General features: G+C 42.2%; 1 protein-coding gene across 1 annotated transcript in view; it reads left to right on the top strand.

Annotated features, from left to right (window-relative positions):
• Positions 1-26,238, top strand: part of arid3c (AT rich interactive domain 3C (BRIGHT-like)) — a 104,450-nt gene that overhangs the window by 13,930 nt on the left and 64,282 nt on the right. The window contains exon 4 of the mRNA XM_037097956.1: positions 24,510-24,582. Coding sequence (XP_036953851.1) covers positions 24,510-24,582 — 73 coding nt within the window. The remainder of the gene's footprint in view (positions 1-24,509; positions 24,583-26,238) is intronic.

The raw sequence follows: 26,238 nt of genomic DNA, 5'->3' as shown, positions 1-26,238 counted from the left end.
TAAACTGAACTGAACTGAACTGTTCTCAAATTTGGGATTGAGTTAGTACTTCCAATCCAGTAGCACCAGACTGTGGTGCAGAAAGCAGAGCTGCTCAGCATGCTCTCCTGTTAGGCGGCTTCTCTTCTTCTCATAAAGTGCAGAGACTTCACTGAAGACTCGTTCACTTGGCACAGAAGAAGGTGGTGCACAGAGAAATTTTCTTGCTTGCAAGGCAAGAAGCTGAAGACGCCCTTGGTTGTGTTTCCACCACTGGAGAGGATCTCCACGCCTGTCTATGCCAGTTTCTCAAGGCACTAAAATTGTGATGAGTACCACAGGGTGGTAGCCATTAAAACTAGACACAGCAGATTTTATAGGTACAGGGATGATTGTGGCTGACTAAACAGTCTGCTTTGAGAGTGATATGTTCAGAATACTTTACTCATTGTCACTCTGTCAGGTCGGGGTAAATGGGAAAAGTATGGAAAGGGAAGGAAACTATGGAAGGGGAAGGTGGACCCAAATGCAGTAAACACGGGAGGCAAAGATAAGGAGAACAAAAGGCGAGCTTTAATAAGGCCGTTACAAAAAACCAAAAGCAGACAAAAACAGGGCAAAAAGGCAAAGTGACAACTGAATCAGCCAGGTAAAGTAACAACTTAAAGGGCAAGACAAAGTAGCAACAGATAACGGCTAGACAAAGTGCAAATAAAAAAAAATCAAAGTTCAACTCAAACATGGAAAACACAAAACCAAGACATACCAAACTGGAAAGGAGCATGGACTGGAACATGGACTGGAACATGGACTGGAACATGGACTGGAACATGGACTGGAACATGGACAGGAGCATGGAGAAAACAGAAAACAGCAAACAATGACCAGACAAAGAGTTAGGGGAAACACAGAGACTAAATACACAGACACTAATGACATGACGAGGAACAGGTGAGGAGAGAGGAGGAAGGAAGCCAGGTGTGATAATGAGGGGGAGGAGCACAGAGGAACAGACCAGGAGGGAACAAGACAACAGACAGAGGGAGCCAGAGGGAAGAACATAGGAGAAACTTAAAGGATCAAACATATGACACAAGACATGGAAAAACAAAAACACAACACAAGACATGATACAATGACATAAATCAAATACAAGAAACCAAAAAAACAGATACAAGAACAAACAAAAACCGGAGTCATGACACACTCATTGTCATTCTCACATCTGTTGTTGATACTAAAAGAACAGCTTTTTCAGCTGACGTTTTTGAGGAAATCCAGCCCTTTTGGAGGATTCTCATCACTGTCATCAGAACAGGGTCTTTGGATGCTTCTTTGGCTATCTTTGATAGCTGTTCATGTGTGGCAGGGCACAGATGCAAAGACCATATCCACATGAAGGGTAACATCCCCTTCTAGCTCCTTGTTGAGGTGCAGCCCTGGACTGTGTATCCGCTATGAGAAGTTATGTTCCTGGTGCATATATGAGTTAATAATTGTAACACAGCAGTCTAATCATCAAGTGCTCTACTTAAGAAAAAATGTCACAGAGGTTTTTCTTGCTGTTGCAAGTAGTGGTTTGTGGTCTGCTTCTGGGTGGGTATGAAATGCTTCACACCCAAGAGCTAAATCAAGGGACTCCTTTTTGATTATGCGTCCTGGAGAGTGACATATACACATACACAAACACATCTGGAGCCAGATTCTGATCAATTTTTAAAGAAAAGCAGCGACATCAGTGAAATGAGATGTATGCACAGAGCTCAAAGGATACTAAAAGATGACACCCACCTTAGCCACAGTCTGTTGACCCGGCTGCCAACTGGCAAAAGATACAGAAGTGCCTGCTGCCATACCACCAGACAACAGAGCAGCGTAATTTTCCAGGCTGTGAGACTCCTGAACACATCAACATAGATGTAGCAGGACTCAGCCCTTGTTTTGAAAAAAAGAAAATACATTTCTCTTGTTTCTTGTATGCAGTGCTGGTTACCATGCTCTCTCAATTCCCTGCAGAAGAACAACCCCTAAACAATCCTTTGAAGCATCTGTAGAGACCTTTGTTTTGTATTTGAAGCAGTACAACTCTAGAAGGGGTTCGTTTGCTTGATCATGTAGCAGCGCCTCCCATTCTGTTTCTTTTTTTAATGATCAAAGTTTTTTTTTTTAATTGATTTTTTTTTCACAAGAAACACACAACATACACATCATACACACACTACATAGCCATCTAGGCCATAAAAACAGAAATCCAGTAATACAATTACATCACAATGAAAAAAAAAATCATAATATAAAATAATACATCTAAGATTAGATAATATAAAATAAAATACAAAATAAAAGGAGTGTGGCTGGAATTTTGCATGATAATACTTTCATTATGGGGCACCAGTTAAAATTGAATAAAATGTAGGAGGTGGGACCAGACCTGGTAGAATTTACTCCTATCATCATTCAATCTTGCAATAAGATCTTCAAAGGAGGCTGTGTCTGTCATCAGCTTCAGCCAGTCTGTGAAATCAGGCCTTACTTGGCTTTTCCAGGCAGATTTAGCTTTATTTAGCAGGCAGATTATATCAGTAGATTTTTACCCTAATCCTAATCATCATCATCATCATCATAGTCCAGGGTCAAGGCAACTTCATCTTCAACTTCATCCTCTCTCTCTCTCTCTCTCTCTCTCTCCATGACTCTATATTTGTAGATGCCACAAGCTTTGAACTGTCATTTGAACAGTGTATGAAACAGTCCGTCATGGGACACTTTTCACCATAATCTAAATTGTATATATAGCCACACAGCCAAGGAGAAAACAACACTGGAACAGAAAATATCGCCTCCAACACACTGGTCCATCTGAATCATTTGGGGTGACTCGGACGAGTTCAGGAACAAATATGTTCGGTGTGTTCAGCTGCGTTGGAAGCTTTTGAGCCATTGGCTACTCGGTTGGTTGTGTGCTAGCTTTATGACCATTCTGATTGGCAGTGTGCTGGCGAATCAGCGCAGTGTGTGGGAGGGGCAGAATTCTGTGTGTGCTGCTGAACTCTAATGGTGTGTGCTTTGTTTTTCTATGCAATCCATTCCATCATTTCCTGTTTTCGTGTTTTGGATTACTGGCACAAGACTAGTGCCACCAGATCTTGTGCAAGCGCAGACGACCAGTTATTACCGACCACGGCCGCAACCCTGATTATGGCTTGGCAGTGAGCACGTAGTCTAGTTCAGGGGGTGACGAGAGAGTCTGTTGGCCAAGTAATTCAAGGAGGTTGTCGGTCACAGAGTTGCAGCTTTCGAAGTCCGACGTCTTCACCTTTAGTCTAGCATTGCTCTCGGCTAGTGTCGCACACCTGTCCTCCAGTGCCTGAATCCTTTGGTCTTGTTGGTCAGTGCTAGCCTCCAGCTAGTCAATCCGTTGGCTGTGCGCCGTCACCACAGCCTGTGTGCAGTCCAGTTTTGCTTCTAAAGCCGCAACAGAGTTTTGAAGTTGGAGGATATGCTAGCTCTGTGATCCTCCAGTAAGCTAGCAATATTAGCTACACAGGTGTTGTTGGATGTGGTTGAGGTTGAGGTCTCTCCCTCGATGGCCTTTTTAGTGGTCCCCGATTTTAACATCATGCCAGTTCATATTAAGTTAGTGGCGTACACTGTCTTACTGTTGGCTAGTGGAGTTGATGAAAGTGTAGAATAGTAAAGAAGAGTAAAGATGCAGGAACGCAAGATCGCCGTGCCATTCACATGCTCACCTAACCGGAAGTCCAGTTATTTTATAGTTTTATTGTTACACACACCCGTGACACGTGTCTAATGTCTTTTTAAAGTTACAAAAACACCGCCTGTACACCTCAGGCACAAGCACATACACACAAAGGATAGCACTCAGTACTCAACTGAACAAGCCTCCTGAGTCTTACCAGTTAATTTACACTGTAACAAAATGGCATAGCACATCCCTTGGCCACTGCAAAGCAAGTGCAGTATGCTCAAATGTACTAAAATATGAGACTATCGAGAAAGTCAAAGTAACTCACTCTCCACTACTGATTGTAGTCACAAAGTCTACCCAATTGCAGTCAGGACATCAAACAGACAAGATTTCAATGGAGACACATTGCTCGAGGCTGTAATCTAGCCAGTCTCTGCTATTGGAGACATTCTCCACCAGTACTGAACTTGAAGTACTAGGGGGGCTATGGAACTGCCAGTCTGCAGTCAAGAAGGCAGACACTGTTTCAACCTGTGCCTCCTTGCAGACTCTCCAGTTCCTGGCCCTTCCTGAGACCTGGATCAACCCATAAAACACTGCCACTTCAGCTGCCCTCTCATCTGCCTACTCCTTTTCACACTCCATTTACCCGTTTGCTCTGATGCCCATCCAGAAAGCACCTCCCCCAGCCCTCACCTCTGAGGGCCTTACCTGCTTCAGCCCTCTCTCCTCTGAAGATGTTCTCACACTAGTCACGTCTAACCGTGCCAGCACCCGTTCTCTGGACCCGATTCCCTCCCCCCTTCTCCAAAACATTTCATTTCATTTCATTTATTTATTTAAAGGACAATGCACATTGTGACCTTTCAGGTCCCATGGAATGGCCCCTTGTCCAGACACTGCTTTCTGGAAACTGGTGTCCCTCAAGGCTCAGTATTAGGACCGCTTCTGCTTTCACTAAACACTAGATCACTAGGCTCTGCAATCACATCGCATGGATTCTCCTTCCACTGTTATGCTGACGACACCCAACTGTTCGTCTCTTTTTCCCATCCTCCTCCAACACCCATGTTGCGACATGCATCTCAGAATGTTTGGCAGACATCTCTGCTTGGACAGCAGCGTATCACCTCAAACTCAACCTTATAAAAACTGAACTGCTCGTCTTCCTGGGGAAAGACTGCCTTCGCATAGACCTGTCAGTCACTGTCGAGGATGTCACGGTATGGCCTTCGTCAACGATGAGGAGCCTCAGCACTACAACATCACTACTGTGGCCTGATCTTGCAGATTTGCCGTCTACCACATCTGCAGGATCCAGTCTTTCTTGACAAAAGACGCAATGCAACTCCTGGTCCAAGCACTGGTCATCTCCCACCTGGACCATTGCTACCCCTCTTGGCTGGACTCCCAGCATCTGTGACTAAACCATTGCAATGTATCAGAACACTGCAGCGCACCTCATTGACAATCTTCCCAAATTCTCCCATGTGACCCCCCTCCTCTATGACCTCTACTGGCTTCCTGTTGCAGCCCGCATTTGATTCAAGGCGATGGTTCTGGTCTTCAAGAATGTCAACGGAACTGCACCTGTCTACCGCCAAACACTGGTCAGACCACATGCCCCAGTGAAGCACTTAGCGCTTCTACATCAGCTGGCCGGTAGTTACCCCCATCGCCGAGAGAAAACAAAGCCCACTCAATGAAGTTGCAGCTCTTCTCTGTTTTGGCACCTAAGTGGTGGAACGAACTCCCTACCAATGTCAGGACAGTGGAGTCACTCTCCATCTTCCACAAAAGACTCAAGACCTTCACCTCATCCCCACATGGCATGACTCCCTCCCAACCCCCTTTCCAAAAATTTAAAAAATGTGTATGTAACTTCTATGTTCATATCAAAGTACTTGTGCACTCATGCACTTAAAGAATCTTTGACAAATAGCAGTTACGATCCTCAGGTGAGAGCTTGAAAATTGTTTCTGTATTTCTTTTTACTTCATAGATGGTGATATGTTGTGGTTTCTCTCGTGACAAATGTACTCATTGTAAGTCACTTTGGACAAAAGCATCTGCTAAATGCCCTAAAGGTAAATGTAAATGTCAACTCCACACTCATGAACACAGGGACCAAAGAAATACTTGGGAATCAGGAAAAACACAGGGCACCAACAAGAGAACAGAACACCATCTATCTTAACTGATGAGCAGTATTTATATATTAAATATTAGGATAAAAATCTGTCTGATCTGCCTGCTAAATAAAGACTCTTTAGCAAATGTTTTTTCAAACAATTAGCAATTATTGACAGTTCTCACCTGAGCTCATGTTCCACTTTAAGGCCCACGATCACGCCTCATAGTAGGATAATATGGGAGGATCATACCTTTCCTGTATTGTTAAAGTCCTGAGAGTATTTCAGTGTTTGTTATTTGTGTCAGTGTTGTTTCTACATCTCACAGTGCTATAAAAAGTATACAGTTTAGGTGACTGTATGTGGACTGCGGGCCCTCGCAGTCCACATGCATCAAGGCATGCTGCCGTGGGGGCATGCCGCGTACCTAGCCCCATCAGCCAATAATTGTGCAGCATCGCTTAACTGTCCCTGTTTCGGACAGTGCAAGAAGGGGTTAAATGTCATTTCCTGTTTCCAACATGTGGCGCTTTGACCTTTGTTGAGGAAGTTGTTCCATTATAATTTGGTTGCCTTCTCCTTGTGGAAATCAATCATTTCTGTTGCTGTCAGTAGAACTTCCTGCAATCTACATGATGAACAAATAATGAGACTAAATTTTGGGTTTTGGGTATTGGTCTAATAAGATTTTTTGTGCATCTGGTCATGCTCATTTTTATACATCTAGGTGTAGCATGCCAGCAAAGTGTTTTTTGGTTATTTTGCAATAAAAAGCGCCCCCTTTAGGCCGAATCACACAGAATTTTGCACAGAGCCTGAGAGGCTTATGGGGAAGTAGGAAACCAAGTTTCATGTCATTCGGACAGACCGGTGTGGAGATATGCACAGTATTCTTTGGAATATCAAAATTCTTTTTACAAAATTTCATCAGGAGTGTCCACAGATGCTATGTGCAAATATTTGTGCACATTGTTCAGCCCATCAGGAGATGAAAACAGCTGATGTACGACATTTCGTGATTTTGCGAAAAGAAAATATAAACGAAAATGGGCTTGGCCTATATGGCCTATATTAACCGATTCAGCTCAATTCAGGTATAAATATCTTGAGGTGTAAGAGCTCCATCTAGTGGTCATGTCCCCAAATTTTGCATGGAGCCTAAAGGCAATGTGTTTAAGCACCGACCGAAGAGTCATGTCAGCTACATGCTAATGGCATTTATAGCGCCCCCTATAGGTTGGGCTCAACATGCTCTGTCAGGCAGATTCCCAGTTGTGTTTTGAACCTACCCACCAAGTTTTGTGATGATAGGACAAAGGGTGTGGGAGTTATGGCCAATTATTTCTAAGCCCCGCCCATTGCAAAAATGCATGGGTCCCTGGCGACCATTTGGTGTTGATAGAGTCAATCTTTCAAAAGTTATATCAATTTCACTGTTTTTAACGTTATGCAAATTAGCAAAAAATCTGTAATAGCGGCTTTCGTGGTGCAAGAGACTTTATTGGAAAATTTCAAGTTAATAGCACTTATGGCTTGGCGGGGAGAGTCTTTCAAAGATTACACCCTATGTTATAGCGCCCCCATCTGACGGATTGGGATCAAATTTTTGGAGCAGCATTTGGACATCATTTATACTCAACATACCAAGTTTCGTGTCTCTGGGTCCTTCCAGCTCGCCATAAATGGTTAATGACGAATAGGCCACGCCCACTTTCACATATCAACATGGCACTCAAGACCTTAGTCAATACTCACCCCTAGAACACGCATACTAAATTCAGTGAAATTCCATCCAATGGTCTTTGAGATACGCGTGTGTAGCTTTTATAGTGCCCCCTATAGGTTGAGCTCAACATGCTTTGGTAGGCATCGATCATATACCAAATTTGGTGTTGATAGTGTCAATCTTTTAAAAGTTCTATTCATTTTAGTGTTTTTCACATTATGAAAATTAGGAAAAAATCTAGGTTGGCAGAGCTTCATGGTCCAGAGGCTTTTTTGTAGAGCACATCAAGCTGGACTGGTGTGTCAAATTTCAAGTCAATCAGACTTATGGTGTTAGGGGCGTGGCCTTCCCAAAAACGCATTTTCAAGCCTTAATTACAGCACCACCATCTGGCTGACTGGGTTAAGATTTAATAAAAGTTGATGCACATCATTTCCAATCATTGTGCCAAGTTTCAAGTTTCTGGCCCATTCTAGCTCATGGGATCTATTAATCTAATAATAATCACTCCACCACCCTTACTGACCTGTAGGAGTCAGGGCAGAGGAGCACAGGGAGTGAGAGAGGAGAGACCACTACTGGAAAGGTGAGTCTAAATGATTTCACAGGATAGAGTCATTTGTGATGCAGACAGTCTTGGAATTGTATGGAACTCAGCATGAATATGAAATATTAAACATTTCAGTCAAGATGCCCCATATATGTGTGCGAAATTTTGTGCACGCACGCTACGTTCGCTCATATCCTGTGCATCTCTTGGTGGCTAAGATTCCCCTGTCCTTTAAACCTGTGACGCCCCTGCTCTGCTGCTATGACAGTAAGTGAATATTGGCATGTAAATTGGCTTGAGTTAAACTGTACCTTGGCTGGAGAGCAGAAGAGAGCAAGTAGCAGTAGTAGGCAGAGCCAAAAAGATAATCCAAGAGTTTGGTTAGATCGATTCCCATTTATTAACATGTCATCACAGCCTTATATCAGTTTGCACATAGTTTCAAATGTTGTTCATTATGACAGGGCAGAGTCCTTGCATAAATCTGCACATAAATCCGTTTGCTGCTGTTTATCATCTGAGCAGACCTGCCCCTCTCAAACCACATGAATAAATAATCCCAAATGAGTCAATATGTTCAGGCTGCGACTCTTGCCAAACATGTGAGGTTCAGTGAAGATTCTACCAAGTTCAGCCAAGTTACAGCACCTTCCTGTTTTATGGCAAATCACTTATTTTATTAGGAGTTAAAATGTAAATGTATGTAAATCAACATAAATTAGCACTAAATTAAACATGGTCAACTTCCTGTTGGGTTTAGGTCATGGTGCCAATAGGCTTTTTTTTTATAGATGTAGGTGTGATACACATGTGTACTAAATTTAATGTGTCTAGATTAAACTACCCTTAGGGGCAATACATTTAGCCCCTGAAAAACATTTCAAGAGGGTCCACATACATTTCAACAGCTATGTATTTTTGTGTAGTATTAGTGTAATTATTGGCATATTCATTGTGCTCCTAGTCCTGATGTATTCACTGGGGCAATGATCAAATCTAATTGGCTTATAAATGTGCCATTCCAGCCTGATACAGCTGATGCAAATGTTCACTCTCAGTAACGCCCAGAGTCACGTTAAATGGCCCACTTAATCAATACTGGAAGACAGAGGGATGACCTTTGGAATCAGTGGGGCACTGTGGACAATGCCCCAGAGGTAATAACGGGTCATTTAGAAGTGTATTAGCTGTCACCTTTATTAAAGGATCAATGCAGGTCAGCACTCAGAAGAAAATCATAGGGGGGTGGGTGGGGGGATTGGTAAAAGGGAGGGTACTGGAGGTAGGTGATGGTGTATATGTATGTGTTTGTGTTTCGTGTTGGGTGGGTAGTAAATGTGTAGAGTGCTGCACTTCTGATGGTCTATGGTGCTGAGAATATTGAAAGGTAAAGGAACTGCAAGCAGTTTCAAAGATGTTAACAGCACAGTTGCAAAACTGATGACAAGCCAAGTCCAGCTGCCTCATGACAGTGAAGCCTGAAAGTACTGTACTGACTTATGAACACATCTTTACGAAATACATTGTATCTTATGGCAGCTTACTTAACAATGTTTTTTTTGTAATCAGTAATTTTTATTGTTTCAACAAGGAAACGGACAAGACACACACAATAGAAAAAGGATACAATATTGCACAATTAAACAAGAAAGCAAATCTAACTGCAGACACAGACTGGATGAAAGAGAATTAACAATGCAAAATATCAGCAGTTAATACAAATATTAAAATGACAAAAAATATACATTCATATGCATATACACATATGTAACTATACTTTGGCAGATGTGTAGGTAGTTACATGGCATATATCATAATTCAAAATAATTTCCTAAAGATTTGAGCAGGTCTGTTGTTATATAGTCATATTAGGGACCTTGGATAAAGGAGATGTAATTCCCCCACTTAGCAGTGTATTTATCTACCTGATTAGTCAACCTAAAGGAAAGGTGCTCATGTGCGACCACAATACCAAGCTGAGAAAACCATATCCTGACTGGTGGCTGGGAGATCACTTTCCATTCTGTTACAGTAAGTTTTCTCCCCAACATAAGGGATGTCTGGACCCAGTCTGCCTGTGATACAGGTACAGTGGGGCAAATAAGTATTTAGTCAACCACTAATTGTGCAATTTCTCCCACTTGAAAAGATTAGAGAGGCCTGTAATTGTCAACATGGGTAAACCTCAACCATGAGAGACAGAATGTGGAAAAAAAACCCTAGAAAATCACATTGTTTGATTTTTAAAGAATTTATTTGCAAATCATGGTGGAAAATAAGTATTTGGTCAATACCAAAAGTTCATCTCAATACTTTGTTATGTACCCTTTGTTGGCAATAACGGAGGCCAAACGTTTTCTGTAACTCTTCACAAGCTTTTCACACACTGTTGCTGGTATTTTGGCCCATTCCTCCATGCAGATCTCCTCTAGAGCAGTGATGTTTTGGGGCTGTCGTTGGGCAACACGGACTTTCAACTCCCTCCACAGATTTTCTATGGGGTTGAGATCTGGAGACTGGCTAGGCCACTCCAGGACCTTGAAATGCTTCTTACGAAGCCACTCCTTTGTTGCCCTGGCTGTGTGTTTGGGATCATTGTCATGCTGAAAGACCCAGCCACGTCTCATCTTCAATGCCCTTGCTGATGGAAGGAGATTTTCACTCAAAATCTCTCGATACATGGCCCCATTCATTCTTTCCTTTACACAGATCAGTCGTCCTGGTCCCTTTGCAGAAAAACAGCCCCAAAGCATGATGTTTCCACCCCCATGCTTCACAGTGGGTATGGTGTTCTTCGGATGCAATTCAGTATTCTTTCTCCTCCAAACACGAGAACCTGTGTTTCTACCAAAAAGTTCTATTTTGGTTTCATCTGACCATAACACATTCTCCCAGTCCTCTTCTGGATCATCCAAATGCTCTCTAGCGAACCGCAGACGGGCCTGGACGTGTACTGGCTTCAGCAGGGGGACACGTGTGGCAGTGCAGGATTTGAGTCCCTGGCGGCGCATTGTGTTACTGATAGTAGCCTTTGTTACTGTGGTCCCAGCTCTCTGTAGGTCATTCACTAGGTCCCCCCGTGTGGTTCTGGGATTTTTGCTCACCGTTCTTGTTATCATTTTGACGCCACGGGGTGAGATCTTGCATGGAGCCCGAGATCGAGGGAGATTATCAGTGGTCTTATATGTCTTCCATTTTCTAATAATTGCTCCCACAGTTGATTTCTTTACACCAAGCGTTTTACCTATTGTGGATTCAGTCTTCACAGCCTGGTGCAGGTCTACAATTTTGTCTCTGGTGTCCTTCGACAGCTCTTTGGTCTTGGCCATAGTGGAGTTTGGAGTGTGACTGACTGAGGTTGTGGACAGGTGTCTTTTATACCGATAATGAGTTAAAACAGGTGCCATTAATACAGGTAACGAGTGGAGCCTCGTTAGACCTCATTAGAATAAGTTAGACCTCTTTGACAGCCAGAAATCTTGCTTCTTTGTAGCTAATTCTTTAAAAATCAAACAATGTGATTTTCAGTTTTTTTTTCCACATTCTGTCTCTCATGGTTGAGGTTTACCCATGTTGACAATTACAGGCCTCTCTAATCTTTTCAAGTAGGAGAACTTGCACAATTGGTGGTTGACTAAATACTTATTTGCCCCACTGTAAATGTTTCAAAGGGAGAGGGTCACCCAGTACAAACAAATCCGGGCAGAATGGAATTTCTAATTTGAAGATAATTATTATAATCTCATGTATAGCAGTCCAAAATTTTAGCTCTACAGGGCAAGACCACATCATGTGGAAAAGAGTGCCAACACCCACCCTGCACCTCCAGCAGTTGGGCTGTCTCTTAATTTCACCCTAAATAACCTGGAGGGGGGCCAGTATACCTTGTTTATTATTTTAAACTGTACTAGTCTAGTTTTGAGACAATTTTTTATAGTTCTTTAAAATGTTATTCCATTCCTGCTAAGTAAAAGATAGGTTAAGGTCAGTCTCCCAGACTGATTTAAGATTAAGTCCTGGATTATTAAAACATTTAAGCAGCATGGAGTAATATTTAGAAGCCTCATGACCAGTATCAAATATTTTAACTACATTAGAGAGAACATCAGAATTAGGCAGGGCTGATGAAGTGAAGCCAAAAGTTTGAGTTAAGAGGTGTCTAATTTGAAGACCAAATTGCTGCTGGTGGAGACCAAATTATTGCTTCAGTGCCGCAAATGATTTCATTATGCCTTTGTCATATAAATTCCCCTGTACCAAAATACCCCTATCTACCCACTGCATCCAAAGAAATGGTTTCTTCTCTATTTTTAATATTTGGTTAAGCCAGATGCTTGCTGATAAATTTAAAATAAGAAATAAATTTAAATTTAAGATTTAAGCTCAGTTGAAATTATTATCCAAATGGTAGGGTTAGGGTTCGCAAGTATAGGATGGGTCTGCACCATGCAATCAACCAACCTGCTGTCCACACAGCTCCCTCTGTGAAGAGCTGACCTCGACCTTTACATTTACCATGTCTGTTCATGATAATGTTTCACAGTGAGGCCTGCAACATGATGTTGGCCAGGAACAATGAGTGGGTTCTTTTCTGCTGGACTTAGATTTGCCTCACTGATGCATCCGCCCTCCCTAAGCAGACCTTGGTTGTCTAAAAAGGGGTCCAGATTTTTGATTGGACTGCCCTTAGGAATTTCCTGTTGTTTGTTAATGCACTTGATCTCTCCAGCATACACTTCCTCTTGCACTGATCAGATGACAATGTTTTTAACTTCTCAAACTCTTTCACTTTGACTCCAATTTCACAATAGTGCTATCCCTTACAAGAACTGCCTCCATTGGTGGTTTGCCTGAAGGCATGAACAACGTGCAATGAACGAGCAATGGCATGAAGCAGGGAGCTCCAGCGGAAAAACTTTCACACTAGCTGTGGTTTTAAGGGTGGAGACCTTAGGTCTGATGTCAGTGTCTGAGTTGGGTTTGACAAGGTCATAGGTGTTTTGGGTAAAGTTTTGATTGTCTTTGAGCAGGAATTTGGGGCCAGTGAACCAGTTGGTGAGCATGAGCTGATGTGCAGGAACAGATTGTGTTTCAAGCTCTGCTGAGCTCTGGCTAGTGGGCACGTAATGCCACTAATCTGCTTGTTAGGACCTCCTAATCCGAGCCACCCAATTGCCAGCATAGACATAAAAGCATCTGGCCACGTTGTAAATACATCCTAGAACGACTTTACTGTCTGTGTAGAAATGGGTGTTGTTCAGCTAAATGTCCAGCTCTCTTGAGACCAGATCAGCGATTTCAACTGCTAGCACAGCAGAACACAGTTCTAGTCTAGATACTAGATAGTTTTTTCAGGACGTGGTGTCGCTTTGCTTTCCCCATGATGAAGCCAATTTCACAGTTCCTGTCTGCATCAGTTACCTGCAAGTAAGCCACTTCTGCAGGTGGCCTTGGTTGACGCATCACAGAAAATGCATAGTTCTCTGTACAGAGCTTCTGAGGGTGAGATATTAGTTCATGTTGTTTGTGTGTATGATGATCGAGAGGTTGGACAGTGCACTCAGTGACTCCCTCCAAAGAACCCATGACTCCTCCATCCCTTGGGGCAGTGGAGCATCCCAGTTACCTTTATCTGCAGTGAGCTCTCAGAGGATGGATTTGCCGTGGATTGTGATGGGTGCTACGAAGCCTAGTGGGTCAAAGAGACTGTTTATGGTGGACACAACACCACGTCAATTGAAGGGTTTTGTCTCATCAGACACACTGAGGGTGAAGCAGTCTTTCTTGAGGTCCCAAAGGAGACCTAGGCTACGCTACATAGGCAGTGCATCTGCTTCAAGATCTAAGTCTTTGAGATCCTTTACATAATCTTGGGATGGAAAGGCTTTCAGGATCTCTTTCCTGATGGCTACAATCTTGTGCAACCTCAAGTTTGACTTGGCAATGATATCACAACTTCTGCAGAAGAGCAGCAGCACTGGACAGACTGATGTAGGCCAAATATTGCTACTACAGGAGAGGAAATGTTACCAAAAACATGGACTTTCATCCGATACTCTGTGATGTTGTTGCAGATGTTGTCGCGGAACCACAGAAAGCGGAGAAAGTTCCTGTCCTCTTCCCACATGTAGCAACAACAGAACATCTGCTCGATGTCTGCTGTGAAGGCTACCACTTCATTCCTGAACGGCATGAGGACGCCAAGGAGTGAGTTGTGGAGGTCTGGACCCTTTAGTAAGACATCATTAAGTGACAGTTGTACTATGCACTTCTATCGAACATAACTGTGATCTGTTTTGTTTTTTGGGGGGTGATAAGCCCTGAACAGAGGCAAATACCATCTCATCTCATTCTCCTTTAAAGAGGGGCAATCTCAGCATGACAGTTTTGGAAAGTCTTTTCCATGAAGGCTATAAAATGGTCTCTCATCTCTGGTTTTCTGTCAAAGTTGCGGATCAGAGACATGAGCCGATTCATAGCCTGCGGCCTGTTGTTGGGGAGCCTTTGGCGTGGTGATTTGAATGGTAATGGAGCTGTCTAATGATTGTTTGCATCCTTTGTCATTCTTTCTTCCATTATTTTCATAAAGGCACTGTCTTGAATGGAAGGGGAGACCTGATTGTCATTTTTGGTATGTTCAAACACACAACTCGATCTGTCACTTTGTTGTGGTGTGTTGTAGTAGGGGATTTGGATTCCACAGGGTCTCTCTTTTACATTGAACAGATTAGGGCAAGGCTGAAAAAGTATTGGCTGTTGGGGCCACTTATCTGTTTATGGACTTTGTGAACCCTGACCATGTCCCATCCAAGAAGCAAAAGTATGTGGGCTTTTGGGTCGAGTTCAGGGAACTGATGTGATGCTCTTTAAATGAGGATGATGTAGAGCTGCACTAGGTGTTGGTATCTCTTCCCTGTTTGTGGGGCTGTCATTACACTCAATCAGACTGGGCAGGGGGATGTGGACTGTTCCATCTAGAGACTCTACTACATAACCAGTGGCTCTCCTACCCATTGTCTCTTTAAGGCCTGCACATGTTGTCAGTGAGTAGGGAAAGTTATGACCATTTTCACTAACACTTCAAAAAACTCTGAGTGGACAAGAGAACGGTTACTTTGTTCATCATGAATTGCATACAGTCAGATCGCCTTGTCTGGGTAACTTGCTGGGTATACCTTTACAAGGCAGATTATAGAACATGACCTGTCAGCAAGGTTCTCACCACAAACTTGAATACAGACACCCTGCTCCCCCGCAGTGCTCTACATCAGGGTCACTTACTTTGTTCCAGGGAGCTGGGCCTGGGTGGAGAGCTGTGTTGTGATTCTTATTTCTGCATTCAGAACATTGCACTTTGGCCTTACAATGTTTAGCAAAATGTGTTGAAGAGGCACGACATCTAAAACAAATATTGTTCTCTTTCAGAGACGTTCTGCATTCTTCGATGGGCTTCTCACAAAAGGCTCTGCATTTCAGAAGGACATGAGGTTTTTGTGTACTGGGCACAATTTGTTATAGTCATCTGTCTTTTTTGAATTCCCATATAACTCATAGCTGGGGTTTGGAAATACCTCTGTTGTATATGCTGACACTTCTCTCTGTCTGTTCAATTTCCAAGAGGGTTTCAGGGGTCTGGGGGCAGGGTTAAGGTGAGTGGCAAAGTTAAAACTTGGGTAATTTTTAACAGTGGCCTCTTGAGTAACAAAATCTACAAAAACATGAAATGGGGGAAAGAGACCTGGTGATCATGTTCTGACAAATTCCCTGATGTTTCCATCATTGTGGCCTGAAGGCCTGGAGTTGTTGCAGGTGGGATCTCAATGTCTCTTGTTTTTTGTTGTGTCTGATCATGATTTCCATTACAGTTAACTGGAGGTAGATGGGTGGGGGTCAAGCAAGATAAGGAAGCAGCTGAAATGGGGTGCTTATACACAGGCTGTTTCGAATGCGTTTTCGTTTCTGGTGGTGGGCCACAATCTACTGGGTTGGTGTGTGAGGGATGAGAATCACAAGGGGGTTCCACTATGTTGGCTGGAGGCTTGTCAAATGATGGAGGCACTTGCATTTCAATAGTTTCATTTTCTACTAACTTGGTGTGAGCCATAACGTACCTTTCAGACCAGAGTGAACTTTCAAGAGAAGGGAGATCATCTAAAACACATCCATTGCTTCATTCATCTATTTGTGATTGAACAGCAGCCTCTAAGACTTCTACTTCTGCTGCAGCCATAGTTGGCTCTTTCTCACATTGGAGGAGTTCAATGGATGCTTCCACTTGAGCTTCCTCCAATTTTAAACTTACTTCTTTCTCAGCGAAGGTAAAACAAGTCTTTGCTACCACTAATCTTGCTCTTGCCTTGGCTGCTGCTGAACCAGTACAAGAACACAAGGCCCGAGATCTTGTTTTACATGATTTGGCAGACATCATTTTAGCCAGGTTTATTGCTGAAACAAAGGTGATACTAAAAGGAAAATAAACAAAATAATAATCTGCATAATCTATAATCTTGAATTTATGAATGTTACATTTCTTCAGATGCACAAACCATGGAATAAACAATTACACATCTTATCTGTGCACCATATCAACCAAAACTAGCGTGGCTAACAGACATAGCATGCTAGAAGGAGATTTCAGGTGAAACACGTTTCTCATAAGCATGCAACGGATAATTTGCTACTTACAACATCAGCACATGACAGTAAAAAACACATAAACATATCAATATGTACCGACAATGCAACTCAAAACAAGCTGTATGCTCGAGTGACTGATCGTCACTGAAAACTAGCAAAAAGAGCTATTCTGTTACTTTGTTCTCACTTCCTGGATAAAGTTTGATTTAACATTGACAAACCACTAACCACAAAACTAAATCAGTCAGTAGGTGGCAGTGCTGTGCTTTTAATATTCCCATTCATGTAGAACACAATAAAATAAATGAAATTGAAGACATCAAGACATCAAGAAATGTTTATAACTAACACACTAGTGCAGCAGATTAGTAAAAAAAAATGTTCACTTTGGTATACAAGCATGAAATTTGACACTAAGGGCCACTTTTTTGGAAATAGGCGTTTTTCAAGATGGCCACCATTGGTATTCAATGCTCATTATATTGTGGGGGTTGACCAACACCAAGACACTGAGAGAGAGACAGTTCACAAGCAGCGTCCATTAATTAGGAGCCCTTTTTAGATAGAAAAAGCAGCACATTTGTTCCAAGGTAAAGGCAGGAATGTGCTGGCCTGTCTTTCTAAAACGGAGCCGTAATATTCCACTTTTTCCAGAAGGCACCTCTGAACTAGACGTAAACATGTGACGTGACGTGAAGCTCGAAGTTGGGCTGTGAACATTAACAACTAAATTGTCTTCAAAATAAGAGCTTTACATTGCACCCCACTGGAGTTTAGAAATGGGTTCTTAGTGGGGGGCTTTTAATTTGAAAGTAGCGACCATTCCTAGCTTGCCAACACAACAACAACCTAACACAACCAAGCAGCTACAGAGACCGAGTTGACGCTGCATCTCCTGGATCTCTGCAGCTGTCCAGTTGCTCCTCTTAATGCCCACAGATGAAGTGATGGACTGACTGCTGTGATCAGCTGTTTCTTGGTTTTAAAACTCCCCGGCTGTGGATCGCACAACAGCGCAGGTCATTGACACCTCCGCCCCTCTCTCGCAGAGGCATATTTACACTTGGCATATTTACACCTCGTTTTTAAGTAGCAGCCCAATTTGCCGCCCTCTGCCTAAAACCGCGGATCGTGCTACCAAAAGGACGGGCAAATTGGCGGCTTGGTGCTCTGTCTAAAAATGGCTAGGGAAATTAACATAGGTTGCCTAGAAATAGAAAAGCATTCAATTAGGATCAATCAATGCCATCGACAACAGTGGAGACTATTGGAGAGTGATAGTGGAGTGTGTAGCTTACAGCCCGACAGTGTCCCATGTACAGCAAGAATGAGCCTTACAGGGCTGAGGTTCAGTCACAGTTTTTATGGCCCAGGCTGATAAGAACCCAGGTGTCCTCACTTGGTGATCAGACACAGCCGTCATCATTACGAGCTGATTGAGGAGCACTGCAGATAGGTATCGCCCCTCAATCACTCTGCCTAGTGCTAAATATGGTCTGTAGTGGTGAACCTCAATTTACCTCTGTCAGGACGCTGGTCAGGGCGGGCCCATAGTGACACTCCACAATATCAATTATTCAAACAGTGATCCAAGCATAACCAAAACCTACTTGCATTTGATACAAATACTCTCTAAAGGACACGTTAATAGAAAAAGATTTGGCCCATTGTGGACTACTGTGGCAGTGGATTATTGCTTTGAGTGGATTATTGTTAACGCTACTGGGTTAGTTGTAGTCTTCCTTTAGGACATTTACCAGAATATTTATTGTGACAATATAATTTGTACAAATTTGCCTACATTCCTGCGGTTTAGTTATGTTTTTGGTGTATTACTTTGTCAAATTAAAGTCAATTTAAAGTAAACTATACTATATATGACCATTAGTTTGGCCCAGAGAATATAGGTTAAGACGATATCATCAATTAGGCACAGTAGTCCACTTTGTAATACCCTGTGAAATATGCACAAAAATATTCCTTCAATATCACATAGTGCTCATCAGTCAGTTATCCTTGTTTATTACTCTAACAAGTACAATTTGTTGAAAACTGCTTGAAAGTGACAACTTTGAAATTGGGTGCATGCATGAAAGGGACACTGTACTGTATATTGCAAAGTTTAAAATAAAAATATTATGAATTTATGCATTAGTGCATAACATAACTCAATTATATAGTATGAATATTTGCCTAGGATCTATTTCGCTTGATCTTGATCTATTTTATTAGGGCCCGAGTAGGGAACCTTCAAGGACCTTATTGTTTGTCAAACAATTCTTTATTAGGGCCCGAGCACGGAACCTGCAGGGACCCTATTGTTTTTCAAATGATTATTATTAGGACCCGAGCAGGGAACCTGCAAGGACCCTATTGTTTTTCAAAGTATTCTTTCTTTCTTTCTTTCTTTCTTTATTTTCGGACAAAATTATTGCATTTTTCACTGCCTGAACTCACCAAGCTTGGAATATAAGTCACACCTGGCAAAAAATGTTATAATCTATTGTTGTTCTGAATTGCCACCACTAGGTGGCGCTGTTATTAAGGAAGGTGCATTTTGGCTAATAACTCTTATATACTTTGTCGCACATTCAAAAACCTTAAATTCACACATTCAGTGAATTGTGCTGAGTCTCATGGAAGGCCAAGCCCATTTCCGCCTACCGTTTTCTTTTGCTACGTCGCAAAATGTTGACAACCTACTTTTTCAAACTCCTGCCAAGCGATTTAACCGCTTTGCACGAAACTTGGCACACAGCATCTGTTGACCCTCCTAACAAAAATTTGTGAAAAGACTTGTAATAGAAAATTCAGTTTTTAAGTTATTAAATAATAACTTCCTGCAGATTTGGTTCTAAACAGGAAGTGTTGCATATTTCGATAATGGTGTGTTTAGCTGTCATGAAACTTAGGACACTACTTTGACATGAGCCCCTGAGAGGGTCTCTGCAAAATTTTAGGTGACGACCACAAGGTGGTGCCCTTAAATTTAAATATTTTATATCTCCACATTGGTTGGGCAGATTGACACAAAACTTGGTATAATCATTGCCACTCCCCTCTTGAGGATATCTGTCGAAGGACTTACCAATCCGCCACTAGGTGGCGCTCTGATGCCAGTTTAATTAGTTTAATTGTTTTTCAAAAGATTCTTTATTTTTTAGGGCCCGAGCAGAGAACCTGCAAGGACCTTACTGTTTTTCAAAGTATTCTTTCTTTCTTTCTTTATTTTCGGACAAAATTACTGCATTTTTCACTGCCTGAACTCACCAAGCTTGGAATATAAGTCACACCTGGCAAAAAATGTTACTTTTTTAGGGCTCGAGCAGGGAACCTGCAAGGGCCCTATTGTTTTTCAAAGGATTATTTATTTATTTATTAGGGCCCGAGCAGGGAACCTGCGAGGACCCTGTTGTTTTTCAAAGGATTCTTTATTAGGGCCCGAGCAGGGAACCCGAGGAGGGAACCTATTGTTTTTCAAAGGATTCTTTATTTTTGGATTAGGGCCCGAGCATGGAACCTGCGAGGACCCTGTTGTTTTTCAAAGGATTCTTTATTAGGGCCCGAGCAAGGAACCTGAGCAGGGAACCTATTGTTTTTCAAAGGATTCTTTATTTTTGTATTAGGGTCCAAGCAGGGAACCTGCGAAGACCCTATTGTTTTTCAAATGATTCTTTTTTTTTTTTCTTCTGACAAAATGATAGCATTTTTCACTGCCTGGACATACCCCAAAACTCACCAAACTTGGAATATAAGTCACACCTGGCGAAAAATTTTATAATCTATTGTCGTCCTGAATTTCCACCACTAGGTGGCCCTGTTATTATTCCGCCGCCGTTTTTTTTTTTTCGCTACGTTGCAAAATGTCGAAAACCTACTTTTTCGAACTCGTCCCAGGCAATTTAACCGATTTGCACAAAACTTGGCACACAGTATCTATGGACCCTCCTGACAAAAAGTTATTAAAAGAATTTTGATAGGCCAAACAATACTCAAGTAATTAAATAACAACTTCCTGCAGATTTCCTTCCAAACAGGAAGTGTTGGATATCTCCACAATGGTGTGTCCCAATGACATGAAACTTGAGATGATAATTTGACATGAGTTCCTGAGGATGTGTCCAAAAGTTTAGGCGATGACCATAAGGTGGCGCTCTTTAAATTCAAATAGTTTATAGCTCCACATCGGTTGGGCGGATTGACACGAAACTTGATATTATCATTGCCACTGCCCTCTTGAGGATATCTGACAAAGTACCTATCAATCGGCCACTAGGTGGCGCTCTGGTGCCAGTTTAATTTTATATTTGGCCCTGTGCCCACACCTTAACACTTATGGAAATGAAATTCATAGGGGTGATATAGACTAGCCCCTGCAACTTACACACCAAAAATGACCAGCAGGTGGTGCTATTTTCCACGTGAAAGCGTTTTTGGCCTATAACTCACACATATTGTGTCAGACATTGTTAAACCTTATATCTGCATGTTCCCTCAATTCAGCTGAAGTATTTGCTGTAGGCCACGCCCACTTTCATGCTAACTTTTTGTTTGCAAAATTGCGACAAATGCAAAACCTACTTTTTCGAACTCCTCCTAGGCAATTTGACCAATTTGCACTAAATTTTGCGTGAAGCATCTATGGACCCTCCTGACAAAAAGTTATCAAAAGAATTTTGATAGTTCATAAAATGGCCGAAATTTAAAACAACAAATTACTGCATATTGTGTTGAAAGCAGACAATCTTGCACATCTAAACAAAATACTGTCTGATTATCACGTAAATGGTCAGAATTGTGTTCCATGGATGGATGAGGCTTTGTGTAAAATTTGGTGCAAATCGGCCAATAGGTGGCGATCTGGTTGCAGTCTAATTAGTTGGGATGGAAAGTGAATGGGAAAATCTTAAAATCCTCTTCAAAACTCATCGACTTTCAACCTCTTCTTGTGCTCCATACTTTGAGCTACAGATACCATTCCACCTTTTAAAGAGTCAGAAGACCTTAAACTGTTAGACATGTATTCAGTTTTTAAAAATCTTTTACGGTTTCCAAATCATCACAGTTGGAAGAACTGGAGAAAAAATTCTCTTCAGCTTGATTTGGATCCCACATCTTTTACTTCACATAGACGCTATATACATAGAAATGTAGGACATCTTGTTGGCTTTCAGTTGATGGTCCTATTTCAGATGTAGGACTTAACTTTTGGCTGTAGAAGTCCTAGAGCAACAAGCACTCCAGCAGCTCCCCCATAAACTGCAATGTTAATTTTGAGCCTAGGTTTCTGGAGGAGAGCAGACAGGACTTGTTTTGTCTCTCGCTCTGCCACCGTCATTTTTCACTCTCCAGAAATAAAAAATGACCTCACAGATTTCTGCAGTGTCTCCTGTGACTCAATATATAAATATTTTGGTGATAACCATGACATTTTTTTCGAAACTGTTCACCTTTTAAAGCTCTTTCAGCCCTCTTACTTTTTAGCTTTCATCATGAAACACACCCCATTACTTAATCAGTTCTTCTCCACTCTGGCTGGATTCTCTCCCAAGAGAACCAGTGTGCTTGATTGAGTGGTGGCACACAGACTCCCAAGAGCAAGCACAGTAAGATGGAACTTCCATCTCTGTGCCGTGAACACTGTGTTTGAGCACGAATGTGACATCATCCAGTGTCTTGAATTCGTCAGGGGAGTTTTAGCCTACCACTCTGCGGGAAGCTTGAGGGTTGTGTGGCTACTGGATGATGATACTTTGAGCTTCTTCCTTAAACTATTTCATTGCATTATGCCTCGTGTGAACATTTTCTTCAGCCAGCTCGAGAAGTGGACCATCATCTCAGTCTTTGTCCAGGGAATCATGCAGCAGTACACACACTTTTTCGGATTTCAGCATACATTATTTAATATTAGCGGGAGCAGGCCACCAAATTATAAAGGAACAGCTTCTTCATCGCAAGGTGTTGTGTGTAGAAGCCCTGATGGCAGCATGCCCCAAGGTGTGTGGACTGCGAGGGCCCGTTCAATGCTCCTTGCAGCTTTAATCTTATAATTGGCCCTGTGCCCACATCATAACACTTATGGAAATGAAATTCATAGATATAGAATGACCCCTATAATTCACACACCAAAAATGACCACCAGGTGGCGCTATTTTCAATGCACAAGCATTTTTGGCCCATTACTCCCACATAATACATAGCACATTGTTAAACCTTATGTTCCCTGAATTCAGCTGAATTGTGTCATGTAGGCCATGCCCACTTTTGCAGTAATTTTCCATTCAAAAGATCGTGAAAAATGAAAAACACACTTTTGCAAACACCTCCTAGGCAATATGAGAAATTTGCACCAAACTTTGCATGAAGCATCTGTGAACCCTCCTGGCCAAAAGAATTTTGATAGACATAAAATATAAAACAACAAATTCCTGCTCATTATGTTCAAAACAGACAGTCTTTCGTATTTTCACCAAATACATTCCAATTACCACAACACTTTTGCCAATTGTGTTTCATGGCCTGCTGAGGGTTTGTGCAAATTTTAGTGTGAATGGTAAGTAAATGTGAAAATCTTCAAATCCTCTTCAAGAGTCATTGGCTTTCAACCTCTTCTTTTACACTATCGTTTGAGCTACTGACACACCATTCCACCTTTTTAAAGTCTGGGTAAAGCAAATTCAGCCATTTTCTTCTAAACACATTAAAAAGGTCATAAATGTATTTCCTTAAAACACGTAAAAAGCATCCAACCATTTAGATTTTGGAGCTAGGCTCTCAAACTGTGTTTCACCATTTCTATGTTCAGGATTTAATGGGCAGGTCACAAAATCATGCAAATAATGGCCACGTTATGTAACGCAGAGTAATGACGCTGTTAGCTTATTTAAGTTTCCTATGGATGACAGTGTAAGGAAACAGTGGATTGATTTTGTCAAAAGGAGCTACTGTGGAGAGTTAAAAATCACCACCAACACCTGTCTCTGCAGTGTCCACTTTACCCCTGATAGTTACAGCGACTGTCACTGGGTAAAGTCTGGATATCTGACGAGTTTGGCGCTTGTCAGTGGGACGGAACCGACCCTCTCCGTCCCGCCGACAGCGCATGCTCTCATCTCCGCCAGCATTGTGTGCCCACCTGCGACCGTCCCACTGACAACAGGTGCTGTCATCTCTGCACTGACCTGAACCGGACCCCGACCGGACCCCGACATTTCCCATCAATATCCTCGGCTGGCACTTGATCAAGCATTTGTGTGTGTGTGTTTTTTTGAAATAACTCAAAATAATGACCGTACTTCCAGCTACAAAAGGCGCATCTCTCTCCTCCCTCCATGTTGTTTGTGCCGCTGCAAAAATAATAGTAACGCATAGTGATTTGAATAAGTAACTTTAATGTGATTAGTGGTTTGGAAATATTACTGTGTTGGATTACTCCTCACTGAAAAAAGTGGTCAGATTAGAGTAACGCGTTACCGGCATCTGTATCTGCCCTTCAAGCTTAAACATGAAGATAAACCAGTACAAACTTGGGATTCAGTCTTCAATCCTAATAAACCCTTCAGTCTTGAACCCTAATAAACCAGAGGGCTCTAGTCCTTTGGGCTTTGGCACGACAGCAATTTGGTTACATAGAGATTGTTTATTTGTCCTTGACTGTGTTAGCCACGATTCTTAACCTCATTTTCAGGGAACTTACCTATCACTAATCAAGCATGGTCTTGTTTTTCTAAAAAACGTCTGATATATTATTAATCTATTTTGTTTTTTCGTTTTCAGTTGTATGAATTGGATGGTGATGAAAAGCGCAAACAGTTTCTTGATGACCTCTTCAGTTTCATGCAGAAACGGGGTAAGTGAATTCTTAAGTACAATAACACACTTCTTCCCTAGCATAACCTTTTTTCTACACCCAATAGCCCTTATGTATTTATCAGTCATAAAGGTGAATGCAGTTGCATTCATCCTCTAGTTATTCAAATCTTAATTGGTTGTAAATGATGGAAGGATGATGGAATGTCTTTGCTGACACAGCAATCACACTGTTGTTCTTCTGGCCTTTAATTGGTGTGAAGGCTTTCATACTATTTGCATCTCTGGCAGTGAATTTACAACTAATACTAAATATGGGTATTTATAAACACTGCATGCAGATGTATGCTACTGGGAGCAGTGTTGGTTGTAAAGTCTGACAGCAGCAGGAAGGAAGGACCTGCGATACCTCTCCTTCATACACTTGGGATGTATCAGTCTGTTGCTGAAGGAGCTGCCCAGTGCTGTGAGAGTGACCTGCAGGGAGTGTGACTCCTGCACCAGCAGTGATGACAGCTTGTCCATCATCCTGCTCTCTCCCACCACCTTGCACTGGGTTAAGAGGGCATCCCAGGATGGAGCTGCCATTCTTGATCTTGTTTATCAAGTCTCCTCATGCCTGCTACTGAGATGCTGCTGCTCCAGCAGACTACTCCATAGAAAATGCTTGATGCCACCACAGAGTCTTAGAAAGAAGTCAGGAGTGCCCCCTGCACTCCAAAGGACATGAGCTTCCACAGCAGATCGAGGCTGCTCTGACCTTACGTATATATTCAGTCCAGTCCAGTTTATTGTTCATGTGAACTCCCAGGTACTTGTAAGATGTCGCCTTCTCAATGTCTGTTCCCTGGGTGTTCACCTGTATGCACGGTTGTTTGTGCCTGTGGAAATCCACCACCAGCTCTTTGGTCTTCTCAGCGTTGAGCTGGAGGTGGTTCCGCTGGCACCAGTCACCAAAGCCCTTAATAAGTTCTCTGTAGGCTTTGTCGTCCCCGCCCTGATGAGGCTGGTGATAGCACAGTCGTCAATGAACTTTTGTAGATGGCTGTGGTGTGATGGGTGGGAGAAGCCTGCAGTGGACAGGGTGGACAGGAAAGGGGCCAGGACTTTTCTCTGTGGGGGGCTTGTACCCTGTTCTGCAGATATTGTGTCCAACATGTAGTCCAGAGTCCTCACATACTGTGGCCAGTTGGCGAGGTAATCGAGGACCCAGGACTTTGAGGTATTGATCCAACCCTGTAAGCTTCAGCTTGTCCCTCAAAATTGCAGGCTGTATGGTGTTGAAAGCACTGGAGAAATAAGAGAACATGATCCTCACAGTGCTTCTAGGCTTCTCCAGATGAGACAATGATCTGTCCAGGAGGAAGATGATGGCGTTGTCCACGCCAATGTCAGGTTGATAGGCGAACTGGAGTGGGTCCATAAAAAAAGGGGGGGCTGCAAGTGATGGTGATTAAAGACTTATGAAAGGTTGTCAAAATATTCATCATTGGTATAACGTTATACCATAAACAAAGTTTATAAGTCTTTGAGAAAAGTATAGAGAAAAGTCTTGATAGAGACATGTCTTGAACCTCCTTGTAGATTTTCAGATGTCAGACTTGGCAGAGAAAAAGGATTCAGATGCAGATTGGCAATGGTAATGAAAGGTTTTATTTTCTGATCAATATCTCTTCAGACAGAATGACAAAACAAC

The sequence above is a fragment of the Acanthopagrus latus genome, chromosome 5 (assembly GCF_904848185.1).
Source record: "Acanthopagrus latus isolate v.2019 chromosome 5, fAcaLat1.1, whole genome shotgun sequence".
NCBI classification, from domain to species: Eukaryota; Metazoa; Chordata; class Actinopteri; order Spariformes; family Sparidae; genus Acanthopagrus; species Acanthopagrus latus.
This window is presented reverse-complemented; position numbering and strand designations above follow the sequence as displayed.